The sequence below is a fragment of the Capsicum annuum genome, chromosome 2 (genome assembly GCF_002878395.1).
Source record: "Capsicum annuum cultivar UCD-10X-F1 chromosome 2, UCD10Xv1.1, whole genome shotgun sequence".
Classification (NCBI taxonomy): domain Eukaryota; kingdom Viridiplantae; phylum Streptophyta; class Magnoliopsida; order Solanales; family Solanaceae; genus Capsicum; species Capsicum annuum.
In genome coordinates, this window is record NC_061112.1 from 34,069,731 (window position 1) to 34,091,544 (window position 21,814).

General features: G+C 32.7%; 1 protein-coding gene and 1 long non-coding RNA gene across 13 annotated transcripts; both read right to left on the reverse strand.

Annotated features, from left to right (window-relative positions):
- Nucleotides 1-1,976: 1,976 nt before the first annotated feature.
- On the reverse strand, nt 1,977-2,697 carry LOC107857710. The gene is made up of 2 exons (XM_016702556.2): nt 2,164-2,697; nt 1,977-2,087 (listed from the first exon to the last, which is right to left on the reverse strand). The coding sequence occupies exons 1-2, from the start codon at nt 2,695-2,697 to the stop codon at nt 1,977-1,979; spliced, it is 645 nt and encodes a 214-aa protein (XP_016558042.2).
- Nucleotides 2,698-8,880: 6,183 nt separating this feature from the next.
- LOC107858438 lies at nt 8,881-16,861 on the reverse strand. 12 transcript variants are annotated; one of them, XR_001670988.2, is made up of 12 exons: nt 16,641-16,861; nt 16,266-16,352; nt 16,076-16,127; nt 15,319-15,444; nt 14,924-15,236; nt 14,231-14,371; nt 13,773-13,847; nt 13,578-13,677; nt 10,730-12,906; nt 10,416-10,604; nt 10,263-10,316; nt 8,881-9,361 (listed from the first exon to the last, which is right to left on the reverse strand). It is a non-coding gene; the product is annotated as an uncharacterized LOC107858438 (long non-coding RNA). The 12 variants fall into 12 exon arrangements; XR_001670987.2 differs by having other exon boundaries at nt 13,559-13,677; XR_007051595.1 differs by having other exon boundaries at nt 10,730-13,677; nt 13,773-13,822; nt 14,231-14,365.
- Between the last annotated feature and the right edge of the window lie 4,953 nt (nt 16,862-21,814).

The window sequence follows — 21,814 nt, forward strand, 5'->3', positions numbered from 1 at the left end:
GATTTTACTTCTAATTACCAACATGGGTTGTGGTGCAATGAATGGGGCTGCTCCATCCTTAACCAGAGGTCGAGGGTTCGACCCTGGCTATGGATAAAACTTTGTTGGGAGCACTGCCACCTTAATGGGCCCTACAACGCGCGATCCGGATTAGTCGAGGATCCAATGCGGACACCGGACACCGGACACCGGATGGAAAACCAAAAAAAAAATTTACTTCTAATTGACTTGAGTATGTTTATAATGATATTTGATGAAAAATTGATATTTGGGTTATTTAAGGTGCGAAAAGAGAGTATTTGTGATTGTGAAATTCGAAAGAGGTGAAGTTGATTTTTTTCCTTTGTCCCAATTTATATGAGTTAGTTTAACTTGGTATGAAATTTAAAAAAAGAAGATATAACTACATGACTTAGCAAACATAAACTTCTAATTACCTATTTTACCTGGGTTTTAATTAATGGCAAAATACTCTTTTGTACCCCTGTACTATATCAGTTTTGTAAGTTTGACACTTCTACTTTCATGTTTTTCATCTGAACCCCTGAACCTATTAAAAAGCAATTTTTTAAACACAATTTCTGATGTGGCATCCTATATAGCTGGGACCACATAGGAGCATGTGTTTTACACTCCAGCAGCGCATCAGCCAATTAATAAAGGGCCCCAACAGTCAAAAAGTGCACTATAAATGCTACCTAAATACTCCTTCTTCCTTATTTCTTCCAACAGCTTTATTTTCATCCCTTCTACATTTTTTCTCTCTCCAAGTTCTTGTGCTTTAATTTTTTTCCCTGCTATGCTTGTAATGTTGGAAATTTAATTTTTTATGTAATATTTTGCAACACCATGAAAGTTTGAATTTATTACTGTGAACTTTACGCGGAACTTAAGATGTTAAGAACACCAACCAATCCCAGAAGAATGTTTTGGGGCTGTCAAAAATATTAGGTTGGTACTGGTTGTGGATTCTTTCGATGGACCGATGAAAATGAACAATACAAAGGTATACATCGAAGGCAACGAAGACAACAAGGACTAGGAAGATATGGAAGGCACGAAAGACTTGAAAGACTAAGCATTAGTATTGATATCATTGTTATCATTATTGTTGTCATCTGGTTTCTATCTATTGTATTATTTAAGATGGCTTGATCTATGTAGTTGGTATGTACAATGAAATGAAATTAAAATTTAATGACAAAAACCATTACCAACATAGAAATGTGCAATATATAATGTCTTAACAAGAGTTGACATGAAAATGCTTGTCGTAACAACATCTTAAATGAGAAATGAACCATGTCTTAAAAATTTGTCTTAACAACACTTGGGATCAATACAGAAAGAGAATTACACTAATGTGTTCCTTGAGTGCTTGTTGTGGACTGATTCTTGCTGGCTTGAGTTCTTGATATGGCTTGAGTGGTTGTAGATGATTTTGCCTTTGATATTTTGTTACTCTGTTGTTGTAGCTATCTTTGAGTTACTGCAGCTCCACCTTTCCACCTTAGTCCATTTGGTTTGAAACCCAAGTCAATACTGGTTGGAACTGAACAAATAAGTGTTGGACTATGCAATACTCTATCAGTATTTCCATACTGTAAAAATAAAAAAATCAGTTATTCATGCACTAATTAAAATTAGTTAAATGTGAAGTACATTATATGAAACTTACCCTCTCTACCACACTGCACTTGGTCCAAACAGCACACCAAAACCTGTTTCTTTTGCCTTCTTTTTCCTTGTCTTTTATATGCCAGATTTACACCACCTCTCAAAGTTGTACTAGTCTTCCTCTTTTGGTTACCAATACCACTAGTAGACTGCTGAGTTGTAAATTGTGTAGCAGTAGCACCCACTGTTGTTGGTGTACTGTAAGCATTTGCAGGCCTTCCTGAACATCTTGGTGCACTGTGAGCATTTGAAGGCCTTCCTGCAGGCCTTCTATTGCTTGATTTAGCATTTACAGGCATCTATTCAGTAGTTGTTGAAGCATTTGCATCTCTCACAGCAACAGCAGCTGCAGTACTAGTGCTGGCTTGCACACTTGGTTGACTGCCACAACTACTACTGAAATCTTTTTTCTACAAATAAATATGGAAAGGTCAAAAACATATTCAAAAAGAGTAAAATTCATCAATAAGAAAAGATTTAGCTTACCAAAGTTGGACATCCTTTCTTGTTGTGTCCAATACACTTGCACACAGAATATATCATTTTTCTTCCCATTCTTGTAGCCTTTCCAAACTTCTTCTTAACAGTTTCATCCTTAGCTTTCTTTCTATTTTTACCTGGCATGGAAGTAATCTCAGGTGGCTCAATTGGTGGTCTTGTGCTTCTTGGCCACATGTTAATATTTGTTATTGGTTGAATATACTTATCATATGCCTTCAGGTATGTTTCCCTTTGATACCAGTGATCAACAAATGACTCCACATTCCATCCTTTGTAATGCATTGCAGCAATTGTATATGCACAAGGAATTTCCCTTAGTTGCCATGACCTACAACTACATTGCTTCCTCTTCACATTAACAACATGTGTATAAGGTGGATCACCAATCTCAAAACTCATATCACCATTAAACCTCACCACACAGTTGGCTGCATATTCACCATTCTCTACAAGAACTTCCATAGCCATTGGTAATACATCAGTGATCCATTTTTCAGAAAAATCTCTCATTTGATTCATTCTTTCCATGACTTTTCATCTTATTTCCTCTAACATGGTGATAATTGTCTTAAATCTAGCAGCTAAAATCCAACTATTAAAAGTCTTACACATATTGTTCTCAACCACATCAGACCTGCTATGTTCCTTAAAAAGGGTCCTACACCATACCTCTTTGTTGTACTTGAGCAAATCTTCCACAATTCCAACACCCAGCTCACTTAGTTCATTAAGTTTCTTTTGCAAGTATACTTCAAATGGGGCCCTTGCAACCTACCAAAATTTTTTCCTCCTTTCCTCACCACTCCAAACCTGCTTCCAGTTGGCCCATATATGTCTAGCACATCATCTATGCTCAGCATTTGGTAGTATATTAGTAAGTGCCAAATGAAGACCCTATTGAAACATGTAAAATAGTAGTTAAACATGAAAGACATCATTGCAGTAAACTAATAAATAACTAAAAAATATAAACATATGAAGAGTCATACCTTCTGTATATCAGACATTACTGTCAAGTCTTCACCCCCATTTTCTTCATGTTCCAAATCATGGTTGATGCACCTAAGAAACCATGACCATGTATCCTTGGTTTCCTTATCAACCACAACCCATGCTACAGGGTACATTTGATTATTTCCATCTTTGGAAATGCAAGACAACAAGATACCTTTACATACACCCTTGAGAAAGGCACCATCTAAACCAATTATTCTTCTGCAACCCTCTTTCTATCCACTTTTTAAGGCCCCAAGATAAATGTAAATGCCCATAAACACCTCTTTTCCTGGAATTGCATTCTTGGATGTCCTAATAGATACAGTGGTACCAGGATTGGTGGTCCTCAACTATTCAGCAAAGGCATACAACCTAGAAAAATCTTCAACAAAATCACCAAAATGTTCATTCATAATTCTAATTTTTTTCTTTCTATAGGTTGTTTTACTAACATACAGCCCATAGTTTTTTCTTAAAAATGCTTGAATCTGATGCAATTTTATTAATGGATCACTCATAATCCTATCCTTTTAATGCTTACTAATCCACAAAGGGTTGCACATCTTATTTCTTGTCCTTTTACAACACTTGTGTACAGGGAAGTAAGTTTTCATAGTAAAAAATCTTGTGTTATCAACACTTTCAAGAATACCCAAGGACAACCCTTATGCTTACACTTAGCCTTTACCCTTTCCTTCTCATTAGGTTTCAACTTAAGGTTCACACCTTTTTTAATAGAGTAACTATGCAGTGCCTCTCTAAACTCAATAGCATTCAAAAAAATCATATACAACTAAAAACATACCTTCTTTGCAGTTTTATCAAAATAGATCTTGCTAGAAGAAGTTCTAGGTAGTGGATCTACCACTTCATCATCATCAACAGGATTTTCTTTCTCTTCATCACTAATGTCACTATTCGGATCTGAACTATCAAAATAAGGGCCATCCCCACCCAGTTTACCTTCATATCTTACCTTCATATCTAACTCCCTTGTTCTTACAAATATCCTCAAAATGAGCATCTATCCCTACTGGTTCAGATGGTATCTCATCTAGATTGAACCTATCAGCCTTTTCTTTTGCTTGTTTTTCAATGTTAGCCTTCTTAACTTGAAGCAACTCTTCATCAAAATCACTCAACTCTTCAATTTTTTCATCAACATCATAAAGTGAATCACCATCAGAATCAGTCCAATCAAAATCTAATTCAGAATCAGATGTTTGGAGATGGTTGTATGTGGAGAAATCATTAAATTGACCTTCACCTAAGTCTTCACAAAAAACCCTAGCTTTTCCTTTTTCTGCCCTAGGAGGCTGATTTTCATTTATATATTCATCTTCATTTATATCCAATGGATGAGATAAAGACACATCATCCCTATCAGGTTCAAAAGGGGCTACCACATCACCATTACTAAGTACTAATAATGGTGGGGTGGCTACTACATCATCATTAACAAGTATAGGTTCACTAATTTGGTGAACCACATATACATCAACCAAATCTCCATTTTTTAAACTACTGATAAGGCTTAAAACATCAATATCATTTTCTAACTTGTAATAATGGCCCTTTTTTGTTTACTCTACACCAAAAGTTTTCAATTTTTTCCACATCTAAATCTGCTGCTAAGTTATGAAACAACATAACATGAAGTTCATCAACATCTACTCTAATTTTATCAGGAATACGAATTCCATTTGCATACCTTAAATCAGGGTCTAACAAAAAGACACCCCCATAGGTGAATTGAATTGTTACAATTATATTCATTAATTTACAAAACCTATACAATGACAACATAACATATACATTAGGCAATTATCTACAAAGCCCTAATTTTTAAAGAAAAAATAAAGGAATAAAAACATCAATTCTGATTTTACCTAAAAAAAATCTAAAGTGTAATTGAAATAACAAAACATGCCATTGAAGGCACAAAACGATTATACACACATTTAATAGGAGCATTAAACAACAAAAAAATTAAAAGCCCCAAAATTTTCGGATCCAATTCTGAATTGACCAAAAATACCCTAAAATTTAATCGAAATAATAAAAAATGTCATCGAAGGCATAAAAACTACAATATATATCCATAAAAAGAGCATTAGACTACAAACAAACCAAAAGCCCCAAATTTTCAGTCTTAATTTTTCAGTTTACAGAAAATCTCAAAAACTCAAAATTCTACCTTAAAACCAGATATATGCCATTGAAGGCATAGCATCACTTCAAATACTACCTACAACAACACTACAGACGAAAAAAGAACAAAATCACACAAAAGATTATAGAAAAAAGCTCGTAATCTCGAAAATCCTAAAATCAGTAGAACGGACCACCATTTAATCGACTACAAGCTTCAGAATAAACAACCACATACTACAACTACACCAAAATGTTAAATACTTACAAGGATTGCAAGAAGCTTCAACAACTATCGGCCTAAATTACCTTAAAATCGTTCTAATTTTCAATTTTGAATGAGAGAGAGGAGAGACGAAGAAGAAGGCTTAAAATGATCTAAATTTTAGGTCAAATTTTACTATTTATACTCTACACACGTCATTTCATACGTGAAAATTATTTTACACAAAATTAATGACGTGGCCGCGATTGTGCAACACGCACAGCTGAGTAGACCGACAAAGGGTTTAAAAGGTTGCTTTTTAATGGGTTCAGGGGTTCAGATGACAAACATGTAAGTAGAAGTGTCCAACTTTAAAACTGACATAATATAGGGGTTCAGAAGAGCATTTTGCCTTAATTAATTACAATGCATAGTCTCTCTTGCCAAGTAAATACAATTCATAGCCTCCTTTATTTTCTCCCTTAATTTTTTCTCTTTCTCTATCTTTTATTTCTCCTTCTTTTTTTTTTATTTTTCAGTTTTTTCTTCTTTTTTTCTTTTTCTTTTTTTTTCATTTTTTCTTTTCCTTTTTTTCTTTTTCATTTTTTTCCTTTTTACTTTTTCATTTATTTTTATTTTTTTATATACTAGTTTAGGTGTACGTGTCTCGCGTGTGTATTTCACTTTAATAAATTCAAACGTTACATAGGTGTACGCGTCTCGCGTATGTATCTCACTTTAATGAATTTAAACGTTACACTAAATAGGATATTTATTTAAATTGATAAAGATGAGTATAATAATTAAATTCAACATCTTTTGAATATGTAAAGATGAAGAATTTATTTAATTAAACCTAACCTTTACCCAAAAAAAAATTCAAAGCCGATTGACATTCATCTACCACCTGTAAATTACAACCTTTACACAAAAAATTTCTCAAAGCCGATAAACATTCATCTACCATCTGTAAACTACAACAAAATAATATGATAATAGAGATATCAAAACAATACATCTAACTCTAATCTTTACACACAAAAAAAATCTCAAATTAGAGATATCAAAACAATACAAAAAAAGAGATCAAAACAATACAATAAAATCTAGCCTTTACACATAAAAATTTCTCAAAGCGATCGACATTCATCTACGACCTGCAAATTACCACAAAATAATATACTAATAGAGATATTAAAACAATAAAGTTAAACTTAACCTTTACCTAAAAAAATAATTTAAATCCAACGTTATTCATCTACTATCTGTAAATTAAAATAAAACTATACGATAATAAAGATATCAAAACAATGCAATTTAAAATAAGATTTACACAAAAAAAAATTCAAAGTCAACCAATGATCTGTAAACTGCAACAAAACAATATGATAATGATTGCAAAACTCCAATCTTCAATGAAAATAATTTTTGCCTGAGAGGAAATTGTGACCCTAAAGGACGACTTAAATGAAAATAAAATAAAAAAATATAGTGAAAGTAGAAAATAAATTTATTCTTTGAATATGACAATTGCTTTATCAACACACATTGAATTGCTTCATAATACAGTACAATATGACAATTGATTTATACAGGCACACCCTGAAATAAAGTTTTAAATAATTTGTACACATGTTTAGATGTTTTTTTTCCAAAAAAATAAAGTAATTGTACAAAAGTAGGACAAATTTATTGTTTTAGTGTATATGTTGAATTCTATTTCAAACAATTGTACAATCCTAGACTAATAAAGTAATATTTTTACTTTTACGATTGTATTTATTTGTCAAATATAAGGTACTATAATTAACACTCTTTTAATAATGGTGTTTTTTTGTATTTCCAAAAATATATATTACTAGTATTTATGTATAATTATAATTTGAAAAAAATAGTAAAAAGACGATTTTGTCTAAAGAAAACTATTTTAATAAAGGGTAAAAAGTTCGAATCACTTTTATAAAGGTTTTTACACTTTTAATATATTACAAACATTTTTTCTTTTCCGTTTAAATTATCTTAATTATAAACAAAGGGCTATCTCTTTCCTCCGGTCTTTGTGGCTATTTAATTTGTATGGAATCAATATTGAAAAGAAAAAATAATTTTCCTTCTATAATGAACACCATAATTGACTTCAATGACGTTTGGTCATTATATAAAGAGGAGGGTTACTTAATAATGTCAATATGTCTTTATATTTTTTTATTGTTATTTATAGGGGTGAGCATGGTAAGGTACAATACAGTATTTTATATTTTGATACGGTTACTTCGATAAAGAATAATATCATTATTATACCAAATTAGTTCGGTATGGTTCGATATTTTTAAATTCGATTTTGATATTTTACGGTATGGTAATTCGATAACCATACTTTATTTGATTTCGACTTACATATATTCATATAAACAAACTATAACTTTAAACTTTAAAAACGTCTCCGTCATATCAAACTAACAACTATCTTTGCTAATCAATTACAAAAGAGGAACATTTCAATCACGATTGGGTAGTTCAAGATGTAAAATCTGAACAACATTACCTAAACTTAAGCATAGTACTCCTAAATAATAAGCTTCCCAAAAAATTTATTTCTGAATAAAAGTTACTTTTATGTCTAATTGGCTAATGGATGATATATAAATATATTTAATAATCTTAAATATAATATATATAGATTTTATATATTATTAAAAAACTTCAATCCGGCATATGCTATTTTGGTATTTACTGCATAAATACTAAAACATAATATCGAATACCAAAATAATTTAAAACTCCTATTGAATACCATAATATCCATACCGCAATATAAAAAAATTTGATTTTGATATGGCATCCATGTCCACCCCTAGTTATTTGGAAGATTACTTTCTTTTTTTAATATGGCATCCATGTCCACCCCTAGTTATTTGGAAGATAACTTTTATGTTTTGCTTTGTGGAATGGGTCACGAGTTTTTGTAGTTTAATTTCTTTACAATTTTGTTTCAGGTCCACACTAAAGGTTTGTGGGATGCGGCTAACAATCACGTGGTATTTATTTCTTTATGTTTTTTTCTTTTCAAGTTTTTGAACTATTTTACATATTCTATTCCATGTGTTTATGTATTTAAATATTATGAGAATTTTCTAGAATTATGACATATTCAAGTCATCCTTTAGTCAATAGTGAGTAGGACTAATTTTAGTGTCTTTATTATTATTACTAGATAGGTATGTCCGTGCTTTGCACAGGCCCAACGCATAAATTTGTTATAAACCTAATATAATAGAGCATATAAGTCATTACAATATAGTGCATATAATTCATGACTCTAATAAGTTGGGATATGCAGAGAGACAAAATATGGTGAAGTTCAAAACTATAAGTTTTGAGGCATTTATGAAGCAATTTGCATACTGAATAGGTAAAGCATAAAAAATGCCAGCCTGTAATTTATGGGATACAACAAAACAAGTCAATTTCTCCTCTCCAAAAGAAATCTTAATGCCACGTCCCACTTCTTTCGTCAAAACAATAATAGAATCGCTAATCATATTCGAAATTTGATACAGTGAAGTCATTGAAGAAATAGCAATAATGATGGGTGAAAAACACCAAATATTGACATAATGTTCTCTTCAGTGGACCTTTCCAGGAGGTTTGATCTGAAGGGAAGCACTATGCTTGTATTCCAAAAATGGCAATCAGAACTTGAATAGGTCAATCTGGTATAGAAGTCAATGTCACAAGTAGGAGCAACAGTTGGCAAAACAAAACCTATCTGGGCATCAGTTATATCAAACTTAACATGGCATTGGAATGAATTTTTGGAGCATCAGTGAGCTGTAAAATTAAAGCCCAAAAGAACAAGTTAGCAAAAGAAAGTTTTCGAAAATTAAGGACATGCACGAAAATGCCACCACTGGACTTTCCCTTCAGAGAGAACTAAAGAGAGGTTAGCATGTTAAAAATCTTCTAATCTGTGAGTACTTTGAACAAAACTATACATCATCTTTTCTTCTTTTTCGAGAAAATAACAATGGTAGCGTGTGTGTGTCTAAACACAGTATTTTGTAGGCTTATTTTTTTTGTTATTGTATGTTGATTTTTTCTACTTTCTACCTACTGTTGTCTTATTCTTGTATTATGTCCTCTAAAATATTTCGTCTTGTGGCAGGGGTCTTTTGGAAACAACCTCTCTACCTCACCTCTAAGATAATGGTATGGACTACATACACTTTGCCCTCCCTATACCGCATTTTGTGGGATATATTGAGTTTGTTGTTTTTTAACCTACTCTCCGGGATATAACTGGAAAAGAAATCATGTTGCAAACATTGCTAGTGAGACTTTCCATTCTTTTGAGAAATTAAAAAGAATTTCTTTTTCAGCAGCATATGCTTAACCAATTCACTTCAGAAAATCCTCCAGATCATATGTGATGTGAGGAGAAAGCAGAGAGAGACCTACAGAACACAGTTTATAAAATGACTACTTTCTGCCGATGTAAATATGTTGTATATGTAATGCGGCAAATTAAGAGCTAACGGTAGGTACCTTAATAATCAACGCAGGTTGTATTGCAAGAACAATAATTGGAGAAAGCAAAACAAACGAAATAATTACACAACAGGATCTACAATGAACCAAAAATGGAAGTGGACTTACACGTTATAAGCATCCCAAAATAATCACACTATCTACAGAAACAAAAATGCCTATGCTATGATAAGAGAAAACTTACTGCAAGTATCTGACCAATCTCATTGTCTATCCTCCAATTTAAACAGTCAACAAGCTGCAAAATGCTGATTACAGTTAGAATATTTACTCGATGCGATATTCATCGTGAAGGAATATTGAGATTGAAATGAGAATGAAAACTGTATGCACCTACATCTTTTGTGTTTTAGAGACACTGCCATCCCTAGCTTTGAGAAACCTCACTAGAGTTTCGGCTGGATACCCAGTAGAAGCAAAATTGTAGCATTTGGAAATAGCTTCCGACTTTGGAATGCCGTACCTTGTCGGCGTCACCATTGGGTGGGGTTTATCGATACCCTCTCCTCTTCCACTACAACTGTTTCTGTATATTGAAAAAAGGTAAACAAAGGAAATTGGAAAAAAAAATGAGGGAAAAGGAACTGGTTGTGCAGTCACAATTTTATTACTGATAATTCCAAAATGAAGAGAGACGATTCTGGCGGTTACCATATGGATTCCGATGGAACCAACTTCCACTTGGCAGATTCCGAGCAACGTAGCTTCTCAGGTAGCTATATCTCCAGGAAAAAAATCAAACTAATATATATATGTGCGTGTGTGAGAGAGAGAGAGAGAGCCCACGCTCGCGGAGGCCCAATAATAATGACATTGCTATGATTTGTAATCACCAGGCAATTTTGTATGTTTCTATCAGAATTGCATCAAATTTTGACAAAAGCATCATAATAAGGAATCGATTTTGTTAATCGACCAGTGAAGTAAAAAAACGTTACAAAATAACATGCATTTACAATGTAAATTCTGGAAAGAAATAGATATCTCCCACTCAAGCTACAGGATCTTGCTGCCATGGTCCTTAAGCTAATAAGTTGTTATTTTCCACTCAAGCTGTAGGATCTTGATGAATCCTCAGACCAAAATGATAAATTTGCGGTTCTGAAGCAGAGCTAGTACATCTTGCAATACTTCTGAGGAGGCCCTTGTGAGTCCTTTAAAGAAGAAAAAAATCCTCAAAGAAATAAAAAGAGTAATGCAAAGTTAGTAGGATCAATCCTTGCAGCAGATATCATGACCACTCAATTCAATCTCCGGGATGAATCTACTACCACTATCATCTTGATGGATGATGAAGAAAAAGTCTAGTTGATAAGTAAAATACCAGTGATGTCATCTTGTATTAGGGGCCAAAAGAGGTTGAAGAACTTTTTGATGAAGTTGGTAGGAAACTGGCTTTATCTATCCAATGGCCGAAATTTAGACCACTTACCGTGAAAGAAATCTCCATTGCTCTCACATGCCTTTCCTATTAGTTGCCATGTTTTCCTTCACTACTATTTTTTTCTTTTCTTTTTCTCCATCTTCATTACTACTTTAATTTGCTACACTTTAGCCTAGGGTCTTTCTGAAACAGCTGCTCTACCTTAATACGGTAGAGGTAAAGTTTGCATACAATCTACCCTCCCCAAGTTCCTTCATTTTCTGAAAATGGGCTAGAGACTCAGGTTTTCAGTTTCTCTAATATAACAGCTGAATAATGCACCAAAAGTCTTTTATCATTTTAACTTAAGTGGGGCTTAGTTGAATGAGTTGTGTGTAGTTCTTGAATGGAAGGTTCATGTCATTACTCAAACCAAGCAACTGCCAGTTGCAATTTGGTCAACATTACATTTTGTTAATAATCATTGGATAGGGGATTACAAGGTGGGAACCGAATCCTAGCCAACAAGGTAAGGTAAAAATCGAGGTAGCCAACCACCAACTGAGCTACTACGTTTCCTGAGTATGTTAAAACTCAAATGGAGAAATCTAGAAAAACTGGTCACTCGCAGAGAATGAATAATCAAGAATCAGACTGAAATCCTATATCCACGAGAACAATAACAGTGTAAAAGATCGATCTTTGGCTAAAAATTTCAATGAACAATTGGTGACATCACATTGACCTTTACTATGGATACACTCTCTGGAATAACACGACGTTTAACTAAGCATAGCATTCTCCAACTGCAGATTATATACATACTAACATAGGAATAAGGAAGTCTTAAATCAAAAACAACAGATCTAGAATAACTTTTATCTGCATATTTTGATCAATTTTCATTAGTTGACTTCTGATTCTGCGTCAAGATGCTAGCTTTGAACATCCATCTACGCGAAATACAACCAAATTGCAATGACTTACCTTACTATGTTAAATTTTTGCATCCTAATTCATAATTATCCCGCCACAAGAAAAAATAACGAAAAGAAGAAAGAACAAAAAAGCAACAAGGAAAAATTGCATTTGCACCTTCATGTCATTACTCAAACCAGGCAACTGACGAAAGAAAATCAGTTGCAATTTGGTTAACATTCCATGAACAACCCAGCTTTACCATGAAGGGATGATATCTCCTCTTCAAGAATAAATTGAGGGAGTTATGTAGTCTTTCCACAACGAGTCTCTCCAGAAACTACAACACAATAGAAGTAAAAGACCTATAGCTTAGCTGTGTTAGTGCACTTACAGTTTGGTGTTTGCAAGTGTCTTTTTAATTCGTTCAGACATCTGAAAGTCCGTATAAGAATAAATATGTACAATTACTGACAGAGATAGCTATTCCTCCTCTGGTGCCTTTGTATGAGCTTATTCGATGGTCTTCCCACATAAAGTATCCGCCCTGCTTGAAGACATTTGACATACTACTTTTACTATTACTTAATGTGAAGTTTCATTTAACTTTCAGCTGTTGCATGAGAGCTTCTGCTCGGCTCAAAAATGCAGAGACATCACAGTTCCTCAGTTCTGTTTTGACCCATCAGATTTCTCGAGTTACTACTATCAATGCAAGACAGAATGATTAACCAAAAAAAATATGCAAGGATGGAAAGAGGAACAAAAAAGTGCAGAAAGCTACCAACTTTCAAACTCCCTAACTCGTAAAAACTACATCACAAATGCACTCAAACACAAAACCTCAACATATCTGGAGGGTCGTGTCAAATATGCCTGTCCCAGATGTTTTCTTCAGTTTCTGGACAGAAACAGCAACCGTAGTTTATCTTATGAAATAGATACACCAATACATCAGATGGGAAAAAACAGCTGCACCATCCGCATACAATTTCTTTAAAAGGTACTAACTTATTAATATTGTTGGGTTCAAATCTCGGTATATAAAGGGTATAGGAAAGTCTAGAATCATCCTTTCCTTTACATTTTCTCTCTTCATTGATATTTTAAAGAGGCAGATTTGTTGCTTCTAGAAAGACCACAATTGTAATAATTATGAAGCAGGGAGTATCAAACATTACAGAAAATTGAAAACTTACCAACATGATCAATGAATACCTTGGGTGAAGGAAGACTTCACTTTTGTGTTCTTTCCTTCTGCTCGACTACTCACTTCCGTATACCAAATCTCAGTATTAAGCATTGAATGCAGCGTTTCCTAACGAGTTAAGAAAGAAACTTATGAGAAAGTGGACTAAGTCGATGCAGAAACTAAGTTGTCAAAATTATTAGGATTTAAGAGAGACCACCTACAAGAAGCATGGAATCCAATTTTTGAAGTGCTGGCAGATTCATATGGATGTCTGCACGAGCTTTTGGTGTTAATATCTGCTCGAATGAGAAGTGGAAACTCACAATGTAATTTCATACAACTACTACTATGCCTCGATCCCCATACAAGTTGGAATCGGCTATATGAATTCTCAATAAACATGTCGCTCCATTTAAGTCAGTTTGTCATATTACAACAACAACAACAACCAACCCAGTGTATTCCCACAAAGTGGGGTCTGGGGAGGGTAAGATGTACGCAGTCCATACCGCTACCTCCGAAGAAGTAGAGAGGCTGCTTTCGATAGAACCCCGGCTCAAGATAAAGAATAGTAAATTAGGGGGGAGGGATGGGTGACATAAAAGAAAATCAGGAATAAGAAATGATAAAAATAGAGTTTGTCATATTACATCACAAATAAATCAAATCGACTTATTACCTCCAATCTCTGGCCTTTAGAACCACTTTGTTTTGAAGGAACCAACTCAATCATATGAGTGGTAGGTGAGAGCAACCAATCCATTTCCGCTTTCCTTCATCCTAAGTGGCTCCAATTTACATAGCTCTCCGAATACTGATGCTTTAAATCGAGTAGTAGCATTAGACATAACGAAAATTGGATCATGAAAGAATTAAAGTGGAAACTATAACAAAAGAATTAAGAAGACGCTGAGTTAGTGTAACATAACATATTGATAAAGAAGTAACATATTGATAAAGAAAACGGTACACATTCACTTGAGTTTTTTGAACTATTAATCGAGGGAAAACTCTGCTTTTCATTTGAATCAATTTGTTAAAAGTTCACAATGGGTAATACTTGGTTGGAACATATTCACAGTGTGAACCTCAAAAGCCTAATCATGCCACTATCCTTGTGCAACAGGCAGGTAGCACAGTTTCAGTAAGAAACATTGCAGGATTGATAAAAACTGTAGAATGTTTGTTGCTGTTCCAATCCACCCATGAAACTCCTATTATCTCTATTAAGCAAAGGCATCTATTCTTTTTATGGATTTTGCATGCAGAAAAACAGTAAACATTGATCTATGTACTTGTAAGTGAAGTTGCTTTTCATTTAAAAAAAATTACACTAGTTCAGGTTAATATTAATAAGGCATAGAATGCTTACACTTTCTGAAAACTTTGGCGTGAGAATTTCTGCAGCTAAAGATCTGAACAGTGGAGTTCCTTGATGAGGAGAACTGAAATCTGTTTACCTCAGGGTGGATACATGCAGAAGATTCCATTTTCTAATTCATGAAGCCCAGCTTGATAACTTGATCACTCATCTGAGATGTTTGTAATTCAGATTCAATATCCTGATGAAGCACACACACCTCAGCTTGACTTTTTCTGTTTTATCAGCAGGAGCATGGGATAGCAGAGTTGATCCCGTACTATACTCAGAACTGCCAACAGAATTTTCAGATAAAGCAGGCTGCCTGCAAATCAATATTTTAGATACAACAGCATATTGGCATAGGATAAGGGGTGTCGTTAAAAGCGAGCTTGCATGATCAATACCTCTAAGATGGTTGACTGCCTTTATTGCTACTACTTGAATCTGCTATCAGGTTCAAAATACATCTCAGGGAGCTGGAACTTGAGCATATCACCATCCTTTGTTTGTTGAAGAAAATCCCAGAATATCTGCACAATAATCACACTTTCCAGTTAGAGTTTCTGCATGTTAAGCTTGGAGTTGCAGGTTGGTTTGTAGAACGATGAAACACAACAAACTGGAGGTGGATATTTGAAGAAACTTATCATTAGAATCTCAAGAGTCTTTATCTTTCTTATGTGGTCAATGAGTAAATAAACGGAACTTTCATTTTTTTGCCAAAGAATTGAGCCATTATGCTAGAGTAGACGGTTTAAGGCTGCATATAATAGACCATCGTGGTCCGGCCCTTCCCTGGAACCTCACATGAGGGAGCATCAGTGTAGCAAGCTCAAGAGTCTTTATCTTTCTTATGTTGTCAATGAGTAAAGAAACGGAACTTCCATTTTTTTGCCAAAGAATTGAGCCATTAAGCTAGAGTAGACAGTTTAAGGGTGCATATAATAGACCATCGTGGTCCGGCCCTTCCCTGGAACCTCACATGAGGGAGCATCAGTGTAGCAGGTGGCCCTTTTTATAAACTCTTTCCATGACAACCAACTCCAAACAATTGAAACACAAAACATAATTAATTTCCAGAGTTGTTAGTTTATTAGATATAGCCGGAGAGGGAAAAAGCAAAGGGTAAAATGAGAAGGTTGAACAGATATGCATCCGTACCTACTACATCATAAAAACGGCAATTGCCATCTATGGATTCCACAATACCCTCCTGCATCAATCAAAAGCACTAAATCAACAAAAGCCCATCAAAAAATGCTGCAGAATAAGAAATAGCAGTTACTATTTCTTTAACATTAGTCCAATCAATTACTCGGCAACAAGTTGATTCTGACAAATATATACTTACCTTGAAACATCTTTGTTTCCGTCATTCCAGAAACTGATGCAATGCAGGGAAACAAAAAAAGGGTATTCAAAATTCTCTCTTTTCAACCTGTAACAGCACAACAACAACAATAAAATAAAAACATAAATGGGTATTCAAAAATCCCATATTCTGCCTTCTAACAGCACAAAGAAAAAAGAAGAATTATTTTTTAAAAAATTCACTCTTTCTCCTTCATCTTTGATACTAACTACATATTTGAGGAATGCATGGAAAAACTTACATAATTGAAAGAAAGTTGGACAAACGACATAATTAAAGACATCAACTCTAAATTTTAGAGCATGAAATTAAAAAACAATAAGAGAATTAAAAGAAATTTGCTAGAAAACATACCTGATATTGAAAGAACCAGAAGAGATGTTAAAAATCAAGATTGTGAAGAATGATTGAGTTTGAAATATGGCAAAAAGGAATGGATTAAGAAATGAAAAAAGAAAGAAATTTTATGGCAATTTTGAGAGAGAACCGGTGTGTGCAAAGAAAAACCTAAAGATGACAGAGTAGGCGTGTGTGGAGTATTCTGGAATCATTTATTATTGCGCAAAGACTATTTTGCCCTTGGTCGTCCACTTCAAGGCCTTTCTATATAGTAGAAATTCTTATTTTGTTTTGTTCATTAGCATGCAATTTTTATAATTTTTTTCTTAAATTTTTTTACTTAGTAGATTTTGGTGGTTTTAGTTCTCTTAATTTTTTCTATTGGTCAAATACATCGATAAATTTTTAAATTTGACATAAATTTTTATTTTGATATCTAAATTAGATATTCATTTTAAACATCTAAATTAGTGTTGATGTGTCTCATTCATGGGCGGCTGGCTCTACCCTGTTGAAACAAAGACGATTGCTTAAGGCCCCTAAATTTGAGGGGCCTCATTTTTTAAAATAATAATATATATTATGTGTAAAAATTAAATTTTTTATATATAATAAAATTATTATTAGTAGAATTTTAATATATTTGGAGTATTATATCTCAAGAAAAATTAAATGCATTGATTTTATTACTAACTAAAAGAGACTTATTAGAAGAAAGCGAGCATATAATTTTTAAAATAGATTTTGTTAAAAAAAAAAAATTCTTAAAAATTTAAGGTCTCCATTTGATTTTAGCCTTAGGCCACTAACGTACTTGAATCACTCCTGGTCTCATTTTGGCACCTTTTATTAACATAGCACGTTGTGTGTGCTGCACTAATTATAGGCGCGTGGGGAGCCTCTTGTTATAATTTTTTTTTTGCCTTCTTATTTCCTATTTCTTCCTCCACCTACCCCACCTTCCATCTCTTCATTGAATTCTCCTCCAACACCACCATTAATATTCACTCACTGTACAATTTTCCTTTTCACCAATTAACCCACTATTCATGTTAGTAATAGACCACCACCACAACCTTCTCCCTCCATTTTTAATCACTATTTTTGAACCTTAAAAAACACAAACACTCTCCACCGTCCCTCCATTACAACCAGTAGTCTGGCCAGAGAACCTCGCCATAAACTCTACCACTAAAACCCATCTTAGCCACCACTTTTTCCTTCATCCTTCTCTGTCTCATCACCTCTAAACCAGCCTTAAAGCCCCAATACCTTTTTTTCTGGCATCCACCAAAATTCGATGATTAATTTCACTATTCACCTCTAAATTTTTTGCGCACCACAACTGAATTCCATTATCATCGAAACTTATTACTGCCTAAAATTTGATATTCAGCACCAAAATCATGATTTCATCACTGATTTCACCATCTTTAAATTGATCCAACATCAATTTTGAGAAGAAAAATATATGATTGAAAAGAAATTAAACGTGGAGCAAATAGAAAGAACTAAAATTTAATGAAATCCAAAAAAAAGAGAAAAGAAGAAATTAAAAAGTGAGGTGGGGAAATCATTTTTACGGAAAAGGAAAAGAAGAAAGTGGGTTGGAGAAGATCTTGGAGGGGGGGGGGGGTTAAAAGATAATTAAATAAGTTATTTTTAAAAAATGCCACATGTAATTAATATATTTGTTGTTTGCCACGTCTCCGGAGAGTGTATTACACTCTCCTTATTTGTTTTGCTAGTTATCAAAAAGGTGCCAAAAAGAGATACTTCAATACTAGTTTAGATGTTTAAAATGAACATCGTCCAGTTTAGGTACCAAAGTAAAAACTCATGTCAAGTTTAAGAATATGACAATGTGTCCTTTTCTATTTTTGTATCAAATTGATGCTTTTAATGAGAGGCTTAAGGTTCACGACATGTGTTATGTTCTTATTAGGGATAATTTCATGGCTTAGCAAACATAAACTTATAATTAACCTTTTTAGACTAGGTTAAAATTAATTACAATCTGTAGTGTCTCTTGTCAATTAAATACAATCCATAGCCTCTCTCCTTTATTTCGGTCATATTTTCTCTCTTCCTCTTTCTTTTTTTTCTTTCTAGATTTTTTGTTTTTTCTTTTTTTTCCTTTTTATCCTTTTCTTCTTTTTCATTTCTTTTTCCCTTTTCATTTTTTCTCTTTGTTATGATATTATATATTTCAAATAGATTTATTATTTGTATTTGAATAGTTTAGCCGTGAATATATGCAATTTATCATTTATATTTGTATAGAAATAAGTATATGAATTAATTTTATTTGCTTGAATCTAAAATATACAGATATGTAATGTGTCATTCAATGCAAATGTATCGTTAGTATTTGTATATTAAATTTATCATTTATATTTGTATATAAACAAGTATCATCTGTATGTGGTTCAAGTTGTATAAACATGTATCATTTGATATAGATGTAACATTTATGTTTGTATAATTTACTATTTGTATTTGTATTGTTCAATTTGTATCAATAAAATATAATTTGTCTCAATGAATATAAATACAAGTGTAAGTAGAAAGAAAAATAATTTTTTTTCAGTTGATTATAAATACAAATAATGTCGTCAATTACAAACAAATAAAATTACAAATATAAATACAATATGCCGTTAATTTAAAAATATAAATATAAAATAATTCTTTAAAATACAAATACATCGATGAAAAATATAATACAAATACAAACACAAATAAAATAAAATCACAAAATACAAATACAAATACAATATGCAGTCAATTATAAAATATAAATACAAAATAATTCTTTAAAATACAAGTGCGAATTGTATAAAATATAAATGATGGTGCAAATAGTTAAACACATATACAAGTGTGAACAATAAAATACAAACACAAATGTGGACTATAAAGTACAAAAACAAGCACAAGCGCGAACTATAAAATATAAATATAATTGTATCAATGAATACAATATATACATACATATATATATACATACATATATATCTACATACATACAAATATATATACATATACATACATATATATATATATATATGATGGTGCCAATACAAATATAATAAGTGGTAGTGGTATTTTTATTGTCATCCATGGCTTGTGTTTAAGGTAGCCATATTTTTTGAAAATATAAAATAGAACAAAAAAATGAGAAAGAGAAAGAATTTTAAAAAAATAAAAATAAAAAATAAGAAAGTGAAATATAAGCTAGAGATAAAAGAGAGAAAAAATGAAAATAAAGAAATGAAGAAAACAAAAATAGGAAAAAAAGAAGAAAAAAATAAAAATAGGAAAACAAAGAACACAAAGAAAAAAAGAAAAAAAGGGAAAAATCATGAAAAAAATCAAAAAAAAAAATAAAACAAAAAGAACAAAAAAATAAAAAAGGAAAAAAAAGAAAAATAAAAGTTAGATATAGAAGAGAGGAAAAATGAAAAGAAAAAATCAAAAAAGAAAAAAGAAAATAAAAAAAGAGAAAAGGAAAATAAAAAAATAAATGATTGTGAATACAAATATAATGAGCAATTATGATGTTTCCACCATCATCCATGACTTTTTCTCGGCGTAGTCATTTTTTTTCGAAAATACAAAAAATATAAAATATTAAATACAATAAAAAAACAAAAACAAAGAAAAAAAAGAAAGGAAATAAAAAAGAAAAAAAATAAAGAAAATCGAGACTAGAGATAGAAGAGATAGAAGAGATAGAAGAGAAACAAAAAAAATATGAAAAAGAAAAAAATGAAAAGAGAAAGAAAATAGAGGCTAGAGATAGAAGAGACGGGAAAAGAGAGAAATTAAAAACAAAAGAAAAGAAAGAGAGGATATGAATTATAATTTTGAAAGTTAGGCTAGAGACACTTTCTGTCACGACCCGTTCCGAGACCCTGGCTACGATGGACATCCCAAACTATGAAGGCCTGAGAGACCCCTTAACACGTAATCATAAGCATAAGTCATATGAAAAAGAAGGCCGGAAGATAAACTGACAACACGATAGTCTCATAATCAAACTTAAAACTTCATAACATCAAGTCATAAGAAAAAACCCAAATCCAAATCATTCTACGAAGCCTCTACTGAGCAGAACATACTAGTATGTCTAAACCGGGACAAGGCCCCCAATCGGATCATAAAATTAAAAATGAACCAACACGTGGGAAAGAAGTCTTCTGGAGTAAGGGAGGCTCACCAACTCTGAATCTCTAAAAATAATATATTGGTTAGCGGGACCACGGGACTGAGCCTCAGAACCTGAAATATAGGGGGGTCAATACTCGAAAGTACTGGTACGTAGAATAATCCAAAAATAGCATATATTTTTATACATCATAAATAAGAGCATTTCATAAACCAATTTAGTATAATGTAAATGAAAACACATGGATGTAATATGAAAAGCTTCAACCATTTATGTAAAACATTGACTCAACTATTCATCGTAGTTCTGAGTTAGATGGGTCACCCTACATTCATACCAATCCATTGGCTATATGAAATTCGCCCTTGACTCGGCGGTCAAGTCCCCAATTCGAGTTTACCACAAGAATTAGGGTAGGTCCTACATAGGGCCATCGCCAGCGTACAATCCCTATTTTGGGACATAATAAACCCGTATTGACAAAACACGATTTCAGATAATGCGTTACCTAAACTCATGCCTTCTTAGGGTGACCATTTTGTTCTCTTAAAACCCAATTTTAGTTCTTTAAAATCATACCTTGTTTTCTTTGTTTAAGACATTCTCTTCTTTTATATTAAGGGCATATCATAACAAGGTATCGTCATACTCAGACTTGCAAGCCGTATAATATCAAATCCTGTCGATAACTTTCTTTATTCAAAAGCATGTTAATGACCACCTAAAAGATTTAAACATCACATGAGAGAGTTCTTGTTTCAAAACACATGAAAACTTATGCAAAATACTCCCTTTTCAATACTTTATCATGCGGTGGTCATCTCTTTCATCAATCATACGCAAATTATTTCATATAACATAATAAGCAATTATAAACAAGGAAAACCCCTCTCATTTGATGATAAAATAATATAAACCCATAAGTGATAGTAAAACACTTGCTCTCAAACTTTTAATCATACAGTTGAACAGCCCACAACACGTTAAATCAAATAAGTATCATGATAAAAGAGGAATT